The following is an 11,484-nucleotide window of genomic DNA, read 5'->3' as shown; positions in this document are numbered from 1 at the left end:
TGTCCCTGAGCTGTGAGTGCTCTGACTGTTCCCGAGCTGTGAGTGCTCTGGCTGTCCCTTAGCTGTGAGTGCTCTGACTGTTCCCGAGCTGTGAGTGCTCTGGCTGTCCCCGAGCTGTGAGTGGTCTGGCTGTCCCCAGGCTGTGAGTGGTCTGGCTGTCCCTGAGCTGTGAGTGCTCTGACTGTTCCCGAGCTGTGAGTGCTCTGGCTGTCCCCAGGCTGTGAGTGGTCAGTCTGTCCCCGAGCTGTGAGTGCTCTGTCTGTCCCCAGGCTGTGAGTGGTCTGGCTGTCCCTGAGCTGTGAGTGCTCTGACTGTTCCCGAGCTGTGAGTGCTCTGGCTGTCCCCAGGCTGTGAGTGGTCAGTCTGTCCCCGAGCTGTGAGTGCTCTGTCTGTCCCCGAGCTGTGAGTGCTCTGGCTGTCCCCAGGCTGTGAGTGGTCAGTCTGTCCCCGAGCTGTGAGTGCTCTGTCTGTCCCCGAGCTGTGAGTGGTCAGTCTGTCCCCGAGCTGTGAGTGCTCTGTCTGTCCCCGAGCTGTGAGTGCTCTGGCTGTCCCCAGGCTGTGAGTGGTCTGTCTCTCCCCAGACGCAAGTCCCGCTCTCCCTCCCCGCGGCGGCGATCGTCTCCCGTGCGCCGCGAGCGGAAGCGCAGCCACTCGCGCTCCCCCCACCACCGCACCAAGAGCCGCAGTGCCACCCCTGCCCCCGAGAAGAAAGAGGCCACTCCTGAGCCAGAGCCCTCCATGAAACCAAAGGAGACCGTTGTGCAAGAGGCAGCTTCAAACAGGTGAGAGCTCTGTTTGTAGACCCATGTGTTGCCTTTAAAAAATGGAATTATTATTCTAATACCTCACTAGAGCTTGGTTTGGGCAATGCCTTCTCTTCCCTGTGCCCCTGCAACAGCCAAAGCATTTATTTAAGAATCTTCAGTGAGGTTTCTTTGTCCTGTGTAGAATTCTAAGGGCGGTGTGCTTTGCTACCACTGTGATTTCATTGTCCTGCTCATCATTGACACTTGTGACAATGTCATGTTGACTTCCAGCTGGTTGTCATCATGTAGCTTCTATGTTACTTACTCTTTTTGAATCATTGTACCACATTCTAACTATTTTCACAATTCTGGAGCAGTTTGTCAGAGAATGGGCAGGAGAATGTTTGTTTTAGGGGAATATCTTGGCAGCTACTAAAATGCAGGCTGTGGTTTGTATATGCTTACAAATGAAGTCCTTATTTTTGACAGTGATATCCCAAAAGCTCCTAAACCTGAACCACCTGTACCAGAGACTAAGGAAACTTCACCAGAACGTAATTCAAAGAAGGAGAGGGAGCGGGAGAGGGAGAAGGAGAAGGAGAAGGAGAAGACTCGTCAGAGATCCCCATCTCGGTCCAAGTCCAGGTCAAGGTCCCGGTCCCGTTCTCCATCTCATTCCCGACCTAGAAGGCGCCATAGATCACGGTCAAGGTAGGGCTTCAGGGGCTGACTGTGAAGCTTGAGAATATTTTCTGCTGAAGGTGCCACCTAATGTTCTTGGTCAGTGATGTTTTTAGAGGTGTTGAGCTGTGGATGTTTTGGGCCAAATGAGGAGGATGCATTTGGTGTATAATTGTGTTTGGGAGTGTTTTGTTTGTATTGATTTATAAGAAGATGCTCATGGTGACCAGCACTGATCAGAGAAGGAATTCAGCTGCTTAATATTGATAATGAGAATTGTGTAGCCTTTCTTTAGGACATGGGTTTGATGCTGAAAATGTTGAAAAATACTTTACCTTTTTTTTTTATTATTCTACTACTTAATAGAGTGATGTTGTTAAACTTCAAAGCCCTGATTGTGTCTGTACATTTGGCATCCTCACCTAAATACTGCCTTGATACAATGCACTTGGAGGAAGGCAACTCTGCACTCAGTGCCCCGAGGATACATTTCCTCAACTCTGGAAGTTAGATAGTTGCTTTTCATTGGAATTTCTGATTGTGACAGGTCTTACTCCCCTAGAAGGCGACCCAGCCCGCGGCGCCGGCCGTCCCCGCGCAGGAGGAGCCCGCCCCGGAGGATGCCTCCCCCACCCAGGCACAGGAGGAGCAGATCCCCCGTCAGGCGGTAAGAGCCCTGCTGTTTGAGACAGCTGAAGTGCTAAACCTGCAAAGTTAAAGGGAACTGTAGCTATGTTAGCAAAATTCCTGTTCATCTCACCTTAGCAGTGGCAGTTGTGTGATCAGAGTGATGGAAAAACTGCACTGTCACTTTTCCTGAGTGTGCTGTGGGGGAACACGGTTGCAGATGTGAAATGATTTCTTCTGAGTTAGGGTAGTGATGAGAATTCCACCTTTTTGAAAAGTGGCAATTTCAGAGCTTTTTTTTTTTTGGCTTCTTCAAATGGCTCTGGGTAGCTCCCAGCACAGGCTGACATGATGTCCCTTAGGGCTTTTTGGCTTAAGTCTTAGTGCTTTTCTTTCCTGACTGGGGGAAAAAAAATGAGAACGAGTTGGGAATTTTACTTGTTAGGAATTTTAAATTATGACTTGTATTTCTATCACATACAATTAAATTTGGATTTGAAGTATGTTTCTTCTTCATGTTCTCTTAAGATTCTTGAAGATTGCCCTTTGGTGTTGAAAGTCACATTTTTCACAGCATAAGAATTGCTGTAGAGGCAAAACTCTTAGCTGCCTTGCAAAGTAAATGATGTGCTTTTGGCAGTGTCAAAATAGAGATTTGTCTTCATGGGGACAGAATAGATTCTGATCCTTTTCATAGGAAGAGAATCAAAGTGATGCTTCTTGTGTACAGCAGTTGTTTTTGAGGAAGGAGCACTTCTCTTCCTTTCTGTGACAAGGTGATAACTATTTCCTGAGTTTGTCAATATGTTCATTTCACACAGTTACTGGGAAAACTGTGAAAAGTATCAAACATGTATGTTGCAAGATGTACAAGAGCACCCTTTCAGCAAATGTTTATCTCACTCAAGGTAGGGTTTCTTTTTTCCAGGTTCTCAGGAATTCTGCAGCCAAAGGTGGATTCTGCAGGTACACAATTGCAACAGAACTTGCCACAAATTTTGCCGCAGAATTCTGAGGCCCTACCTTTTAAAATTGCAAAGTAAAGATGAAAAACTAAAACATAAGGATGAATAGATGGATTCTGAATTGTTAAGTTGTCTGAAATTTTCACCTCCTGGTGCAAAACTTTTTAGTGTCCTTGCACAGTAAGCTCTTACCCAGATCTGCTCTGGAGATCGTTAAGTGACACGTGCTAACACAGACAATTCTCTTAACCACCCAAAAGTTACAGAGCCCAACCAAAACTAATTGTTTCCAGGGGCAAAGCTTAGCTGTAGCCTATAGATTGACAGAAAGCCAGTGAAGGTGACACTAACAATTTTTAGCTCACTATTATAGTTAAGAATAACTGTGAAAGATTGGTCATTATCCTCCTCTTCTCCAAACCGAGTGTTGCAGGCAGTCCACCATGTTTGGGAAGTGCTGTTGTCTGTGGCTCAGTGTCTGTGCTTGCAAACAACCGCAGTTCTTTGTTCTTTGTGCTGACATGTTCCCCACCGCGGCCGGGCAGGAGCTGATGTGGCTTTGATTTGCAGGAGAAGACGCTCCTCGGCCTCGCTGTCCGGCAGCAGCTCCTCCTCGTCCTCGTCGCGCTCCCGCTCTCCACCAAAGAAGCCTCCCAAGAGACCCGTGTCCAGCCCGCCCCGCAAAACGCGCCGGCTGTCCCCCTCTGCCAGCCCCCCCCGGCGCCGCCACCGGCCCTCGCCCCCCGGCAGCCCCCCGGCCAAGCCGCGCCGCTCGCCCACGCCCCAGCAGTCCAACCGCGCCCGCAAGAGCCGCGGCTCCGTCTCGCCCAGCAGGGCCTCGGGTGAGGGCACCGTCACAGCTGGGTTCCCTTTGGGACTGCTGTTCACCTGTGCCTCTTGAAGGAATGGTGTGAATTGCAGCTGAGCTGTTGCACTTTGTCTTGTAGCGCCCAAGCATAAGAGTACTGAGAAAAGAGAGTCTCCTTCGCCAGCACCCAAGCCCAGGAAAGCAGAATTGTCGGAATCAGGTACGGCTCTGGCTTCTCAGCTCTGCTGCTGGGTGTGGGGTTTTTAGTCAGAAATACTTGGGCAGTGAAGTGCTGAGCCCTTCTGGAAGTCTGGCATTGAAAGCAAGAGTTTTCAGAACTCTAAAGGTGATCACTCCTACTGCCTCATTCTATCCAAGATTGCTTGGAATGAAAGTTCAGCCAAAGTGTATTCCAGCCTTATGTTATCCTGAGATTTGAGTGGGGGAAAACCCCATACCTGTTGGTCTGCTGTCTATAAGTTTGCTTCTGCCTGCCTAGGCAAATCTTTATCCCCGGTTTAAGTGCCCTGTCCTTGTGTGTCCTTTCAGAAGAAGACAAAGGAGGCAAAATGGCTGCAGCAGATTCTGTCCAACAGAGGCGTCAGTACAGGAGGCAAAATCAACAGTCTTCATCTGGTATGGAGCACAGAAATTCCTGAAAACTGCGTTGTAGTTTCCTTTTGCAGGAAGTAGTTAAGTTCAAATACAGATTAAAACTATTTGCTCTGTGCTGTGCAGTGCTATTGTAAACTTAATTACAGATCTGCCACTCATAATGAGGTCACTTTAATTATTACTCGGGAGGAATAAAAGTGACTTTTAAAGGTCATTACATCTTTTGTTAATGGGTTTGCATCTTTAAAATTGCGCTTCTAAACTCTTAACATCACGCACAAATATTGTGTGCTGTGGATTACATCATCTCTCCTTACTTTGGACTCTTTATGCTTGAGATCAGTAAATTCTCTTGGGTATTTTTGTCCACGTAGTTTCAAAAAGCAGCTGCAGTTCACCTTTTAAATTATCTGTCTAGCCAAATTTTATGGGGGACAGTGAAGTATTTTTACCCAGTAGATTTATTTATCAATTAAGTTCAGCCAACACCTTCAGTCAATCTGTTTTAAATTTTGGGTTCTTGTTTTATGGGAGATGAGGTTGGTTTGAACTGCAGCAGTGACCAGTGTCTCAAAGATCATTTACCAGAGAGTGATTCTTTCTGTGTTTGCAGATTCTGGTTCTTCATCTTCCTCAGAAGAGGAGAGGCCCAAGAGGTCGAACGTGAAGAACGGGGAGGTGGGCAGGCGCCACCGGCACTCGCACTCGCGCAGCCCCTCGCCCCGCAAGCGCCAGAAGGATTCCTCCCCTCGGTAACTCCTGAGCTTAGCTCATCCCTTCCTGGTATTTATGTCTATCTCTGCAACTCTCACCAAATACACATCAAATCATGCCCACTCTGCCCAGATTTCTTTCAAGGTTTCCTTCCCATTACACTCATTTGGCAGAAATTGCTCCCACCTTTCTTTGATGGTGTTTATTTTTGCCTCAGATTGTGGCAGATAGATCTGTTTTGTTTTGTTTTGTTTTCCCTCCACTGCTCTCAGGATGCAGATGGAAAAGAGGTGGCAATCACCAGTGATGAAAAGGTTGGTTAGAAATTCATCTCTTAAACAGGCTGTCATTTATTTTGGCATGGATAAGCATTTGCCATCCTTTTGTCCTTTAGACTTGCACACTCACAGTGAGGGAAATCCAGACTGATGTGCTCCTTCTTGTGTTGGACCTGGAACCATTTCACTGGCAAAAACAGAAGGAGCAGCACCTGCTCTGTGTCCCTCACTGCTTGCCCCTTGTTAATTCACATGAGCCTGTGACATCAATAACTTTGATGCTGTTAACATCCCACTGATGCCTGGAAACAGCTGAACACTTGTGTTCCTCAGGGGCTCCTGGCTCCAGACACCCAGCTTTGGGTGAGCAGTGTTGGGTTCCTGCTGCCACTGACTCCAAACCCTCCTGCACACTTGCAACAAGCAATTAAGATCTTGATCTTCTGGGTCAGAGATGATTGGAGTTTTCAAAACTCTCATTCCTCAGTTCAAGGGATATTTGAAGCGTTGAAAGTAGATAATCAGTAAAACAGCAGTGACTTTTTTATTTGTGACACTTTTTGCTCTGTGTTGATCTAGAAATACAGAAAGGTGCAGGAAGCTTGATGGGTTTATTAATTGGATGTAATGACCCTTGAGCAGGCTGTAATTAAGCCTTAGCTAGCAGATACTCCCAGCACACATCATGATGCAGGAGATAAGGATGACTCCCTCACCAATGCAGACCTTCCTAATTATGGATCCTGTCAAACATTTCTATGGAAAACAGGTTGGGATTCAAAGGCTTTGATCTTGTTTTGCAACACACTGAATTCACGGACTGCCTGTTGCATAAATACATGTTTAATTAGGACAGTTGGTACATTTGAAGGCTGGGGGTTTTTTGGATCATAAAAGAACATTGTATTTTGGAGCAAACTCTTATCTATAAAAGTGTGTTTCATTGCCTTGGAGAACAATACCCAGCATGTTTGAAATCAGATCTCACTTAATGTAAATGAGCTGCTTTGCTTTTTAATTGCTCTCAATTTTCCCTTATCCAGTCATTTTATCTTAATTGCTTTTTTTAAAAAAAGGAATATTTCTCTTTGCCAATATTCCTTGCCTTTAAAATTCTATGCAAGAATGTGTTGGATTAAACTCCCCCTTCCAGAAGTCTGTTGTAAACCCTGCAAAGCAGAAAATGGCTCATTTGGTGAACAGTTTAGATCCAGAGAGCTGCAGTTTAGCAGCCACTCTGTTTTTTTTCACTGCATTTCAAGAAATAAATAATTTTGGATTTCAGATGGAGCACAGTTTCACACTGTGAAGAAAATTACCTCCACCCAAGGCAAAATCAGCATGTGATCCATCATTTATTCCCACCATTTGGTCTTTCTTTGGCTACAAGGTGGTGATGGATCAGGTTGTGCAGATGTGGAATTGTTTGCTGGCTGATGTGGTGGGCTCAGGGTCACAGTCAGACACCTGTGGTGGGCTCAGGGTGATAGACACCGTGATGGGCTCAGGGGCACAGTCAGACACTCATTGTCTCACGCTCTTCAGAAAGGTTCAAGTACATTTCTTTCCATCGGTGCTCCCAGTAGAATTCCATTTTGAGGTGCATGAAGGAGCAGATTCTGTGTAGGGGAAGCAGAGCAGGGAGCAGCCGGTGCCTCAGCTGCATTTCCTGATGGGCGCCTGTTTTCTGCAGCAGGAGGAGGAGGAGCCCCTCGCCGCCCCCCGCGCGCCGGCGCCGCTCCCCTTCCCCGGCGCCCCCGCCCCGGCGCCGCCGCTCGCCGTCCCCGCCTCGCCGAAGGTACCGACCTCCCGGGCACCCCCTGCCTGCTCTGGGCCTCCTCTGGGCATGGGAGAAGGGCTCTGCTCCCAGTTCCTTCACTGGGAAGCTGAGGAGGCTGTGTTGTGTTGGGTGTGGTGGGTGCATGGCCTGGATGTTGTTGGGTTGGTGCTGCAGATCCTGAATTGGAGTTACACAACCATGGGATGGCTTGGGTTGGGAGGGACCTTAAAGATCACCCAGTCCCACCTTGTGCCATGGGTGGTGACACCTTCCACCAGCCCAGGTAGCTGCAAGTTTTGTACAACCTGGCCTTGGACACTTCCATGGGGCAACCACAACCTTTCTGGATTTAAAGAACTCTAGAGTCCTTTTCCCCCTCTGCAGGGCACTGCTGACTGACTGCCATGCCTGGGTGGCCCCTGACCGTTTGTTCTCGTTGCAGGTCTCCATCACCACCCCCGCGCAGACGTTCTCCCTCTCCACGGAGATACTCCCCCCCGATCCAGAGGCGATATTCCCCATCTCCCCCTCCCAAGAGGAGAACAGCTTCTCCTCCTCCCCCTCCCAAAAGAAGGGCCTCCCCTTCCCCCCAGTCCAAGCGCAGAGTCTCCCACTCCCCACCGCCAAAACAGAGGAGCTCCCCCAGTGCCAAGCGGCGCTCCCCTTCCGTGTCTTCCAAGCACAGGAAGGGGTCTCCTCCCAGCAGATCCAACAGGGAAACACGTTCTCCACCACAAAACAAAAGGCATTCACCTTCACCACGGCCTCGAGCTTCCCACCCCTCCTCCAGCCCTCCGGCGCCGCGCCGGGGAGCGTCGGCGTCGCCGCAGAGGAGACAGTCACCCTCACCCAGCAGCAGGCCCATCAGGAGGGTGTCCAGAACGCCAGAGCCCAAGAAAACAAAGTAAAAAAACCCATCTTGTCTGCTTGGGGTTTGATGAGGGGTTGTTGTTTAGTTGGAGTGTAGTGGAAGTGGTTAAGGAATCGTAGAATCCCAGAATGGTTTGGGTGGGAAGGGACTTCAAAGCCCCTCCAGTGCCACGTGGCAGGGACACCTCCACTGTCCCAGGGTGCTCCAAGCCCCAATGTCCAACTTGGCCTTGGGCACTGCCAGGGATCCAGGGGCAGCCCCAGCTGCTCTGGGCACCCTGTGCCAGGGTTTCCCTACCATCACAGGGAAGAACTGTTTCCCAATATCCCATCTGACCCTGTCTCTGGCAGTGGGAAGCCATTCCCCCTTGTGCTGCCTGCATGAAGAGCTCCTCTCCCTCCTTTTTATAAAACCCTGAAATGTGTCACAAGGTCTCCCCAGATCCTTCCCTTTAATTGCTGGCTTTAAAGAAAACCTAACTTTGTCTTAACCCTAACTGTGGAAGGAGACCAACACTTCTCATCAGCTCAGAAATAATTCCATAAGTGACCATTCATGATAAACTGCTAAGATTGTAAATATTTTTGGCTTTAGTGAGATGCTGCTTTTCTGAGCAGACTGTGAGAAGTGTGGTGCTGGCTTATGAATTTTTTCAGAAGGAAAATGTAGCTGAATGGAGAGCCTTGCACATTTAAATAGCATTGCTGTTCTCTTGGCTTTTAATGTGATTATAACTTAGTTCAAGCAGAAAGGCAGCAGTCAGTTCTGAGCAGCAGCAGAGTTGTTTAACAGCTTTTCAGGCTGCATTGTCCCTCTGCACTATGGATCCACTCCACCATTGGATTGTTTTGCCTTTTTTATCACACCAGCAAAGCAATTAATCTGTTTATTTTTAAAATCAATTTAAATCTTCTTAGTGCAGCCTGACCAAATGAAAGCACAGGTGTGGTGAGGATTTGGCTCTTGTGCTGATGTTGCCTTGTTCTGACTCTGTTCCCCAGGGCTTCCACCCCCAGCCCCCGGCGCGTGTCCTCGTCCCGCTCTGCGTCGGGGTCACCTGAGACAGCTCCCAAAAAACACCCAGGACCTGCATCTCCTGCCCGCTCTCGCTCTCCTTCTGCAAACTGGTCACCTGCAAAAAAGGCCAAGAGCCCAACTCAGAGCCCATCGCCTGCCAGGGTATTTGTCTGCCCATAAAGCAGAACTGCTCTGGGTTCCAGGGCAGGCTTTGGATGGGAGGGCTGAGCTGCTGAGCAGCCCCAGGGTTATTCACAGCAGGGAAACTGCTTGGGGTCATTCTTCCTAGTTGAAAACTTCTAAAAACAATATTTGTAACATAAATTTTTTAAGCTTAACATCTCCAAGTGTGGGAGAAAATGGTGTTCTATAGAAAATCAAACTTCTGGCAAGTCCCATTTCATGAGTGTACATGATTTTTATGGTCTACAAAGTATGGGGGGCTTATTTATGGTCAGTATCCTATGTGCAAACTCAGAGTATTCCCAGTGGGAGGAGAACAGGTTGTTTGGTGTCTTCACCTCCTCTTCTGAGGTGTTTCCCAGGGGCAGTTCCATTCTTTGCCAGGGAAGTTTGAAGCCTTAGAGATGAGTTGTAACATCTGTTGAATTATTTATTACAGAATTCAGATCAAGAAGGTGGTGGTAAGAAGAAGAAGAAAAAGAAGGATAAGAAGCATAAAAAGGATAAAAAGCACAAGAAACACAAAAAGCATAAGAAGGAGAAGGCAGCAGCAGCTGCAGTAGCTGCTGCTGTGGCTCCAGCAGACACCACCTCAGCACAAGGAGAGCAGGAAGCAGAGACAGAACCCAAAAAGGTGAGAATCAGTAAGAATCTGGGACTTTGTCAAGGGTGGGTGTTTCCTGCCCTGCTGGGGTTCTGACAGCCCCAATTCCAAAGTGAGATTTGGGGGGTGTGATTCCCTGTGGGGATTTCAGTGCTGGCAGGGCTCAGCCTGGCCAGCCTGGGGTGTTTGAAGCAGCTCTTTGTGTTTGTTTGAAGGAGACAGAAAGTGAACCAATTCCAAAGTGAGATTTGGGGTGGATGATTCCATATGGGGATTTCAGTGCTGGCAGGGCTCAGCCTGGCCAGCCTGGGGTGTTTGAAGCAGCTCTTTGTGTTTGTTTGAAGGAGACAGAGAGCGAACCCGAGGACAACCTGGATGACCTCGAAAAGCACCTGCGGGAGAAGGCCCTGAGGTCCATGAGGAAGGCGCAGGTGTCCCCCCCCTCCTAGGCCAACCCTTTGATATAATGTACATTTTATTTGGTTTGTACTCAGAATTCAATTTCAAATTGCTAAATGTGTTTGAGCTTTAGAATATAACATTTGTTGTAATAATTGCTAGGTTGAGGTTCACCATGTACAAAGGGCATGGATTTACATTACAAAAGGTGTCCACAGTGTACTAGTGACATTCTTTCATTGACAGCATAATTTCATTTAGAGTGAGACTTCTTAGAAGCAATAGGAATTTGTTTTGGAGGTTTGAAACATGACCGTCAGTTCCCTCATTTCTTTGAAATCCAACAGAGCCTTGAGCAGAATTTGTGAGGGGCTCATTTGACTTCTTTTGTATCACTTACATGATGCTACTAACCTTTGTGGTTTGTAGGCTTGCCCAGGAGTAAAACCACTGCAGAATTCAAGGAAATACATCTCTATTTTAATGCTTTCTACTGTTGCCTGTATAGTCTCCATAAAGCCAATCAAGAATAGCAATTTAGAGTGGTACATAAATGAAAGCATGTTGTTTACCAGGACACTGTGGGTTTATATTGATGTAACATGTTGATTTGGAACACTGGAATTTCATTTGTATTTTTATGTTCTTTTTTTAAAGGGCAGTTTCCATGATCAGCAGACCCAGAAAAAAAATAATAATTCCTTCAGTTCCATAAATTTTGTTTGTGAGCTGTCGTTGCCCCATTCATAAATCTTGTCTCGTTACGGTTCTTCGGAATGGTCTGAGCAACTTTCAGAGCTGTGTTCTTTGAAAGTTTAGAGGAACCTGAACTTTGGATATTGTCATGTTTTCACTGTTCTTTGTTTTTGTTTTTTTAACTAAAGCTATATAAAGCTTGTGGATTAAACAAAATAAATTTCTAAATTTAAACAGATGTTGGCTATTTTTACCTGGACGTTTACATTTGCTAATCAGCTTTGTTTTGTGCAGGATTAATGAGTGTTCAGAGATGAGAAAGTGTTTGATCCACTGTGCTGGCTCTGGAAAAATTGGGGCTTTTAACTGGCCTGGTGGAGCAGGAAAAGCCTTTTAATTAGTGATGCTCCTGTGGAGTTCCTGCCAAGCAGGAGTCTAACAGCCTTACCTGGGCAGTGTTTTGGGAGAATGGAGAAGCTCAAACTCAATATTTGCTGTGA

At 47.4% G+C, this 11,484-nt stretch overlaps 1 protein-coding gene across 8 annotated transcripts in view; it reads left to right on the top strand.

Annotated features, from left to right (window-relative positions):
• SRRM1 (serine and arginine repetitive matrix 1) overlaps positions 1 to 11,222 on the top strand; it is an 18,091-nt gene extending 6,869 nt beyond the window's left edge. For 2 of the 8 annotated variants that reach the window (XM_054292257.1, XM_054292266.1), the window contains 13 exons: positions 582 to 782; positions 1,236 to 1,457; positions 1,975 to 2,094; positions 3,590 to 3,861; positions 3,967 to 4,047; positions 4,377 to 4,463; positions 5,056 to 5,194; positions 5,429 to 5,470; positions 7,128 to 7,232; positions 7,657 to 8,118; positions 9,087 to 9,264; positions 9,725 to 9,919; positions 10,234 to 11,222. In XM_054292257.1, coding sequence (XP_054148232.1) covers positions 582 to 782; positions 1,236 to 1,457; positions 1,975 to 2,094; positions 3,590 to 3,861; positions 3,967 to 4,047; positions 4,377 to 4,463; positions 5,056 to 5,194; positions 5,429 to 5,470; positions 7,128 to 7,232; positions 7,657 to 8,118; positions 9,087 to 9,264; positions 9,725 to 9,919; positions 10,234 to 10,338 — 2,209 coding nt within the window. In that variant the 3' untranslated portion in view covers positions 10,339 to 11,222. The remainder of the gene's footprint in view (positions 1 to 581; positions 783 to 1,235; positions 1,458 to 1,974; positions 2,095 to 3,589; positions 3,862 to 3,966; positions 4,048 to 4,376; positions 4,464 to 5,055; positions 5,195 to 5,428; positions 5,471 to 7,127; positions 7,233 to 7,656; positions 8,119 to 9,086; positions 9,265 to 9,724; positions 9,920 to 10,233) is intronic. The other 6 variants (XM_054292261.1, XM_054292260.1, XM_054292259.1 and 3 more) reach the window with 6 other exon arrangements.
• Positions 11,223 to 11,484: the final 262 nt, after the last annotated feature.

This window comes from Melozone crissalis, unplaced genomic scaffold, assembly GCF_028551555.1.
Source record: "Melozone crissalis strain CALT ecotype California unplaced genomic scaffold, PUWL_Pcris_2 ptg000108l_1, whole genome shotgun sequence".
In the NCBI taxonomy this organism is placed as follows: Eukaryota; Metazoa; Chordata; class Aves; order Passeriformes; family Passerellidae; genus Melozone; species Melozone crissalis.
Note: the sequence above shows the minus strand (reverse complement) of the source record. Positions and strands in the feature narration are given on the sequence as shown.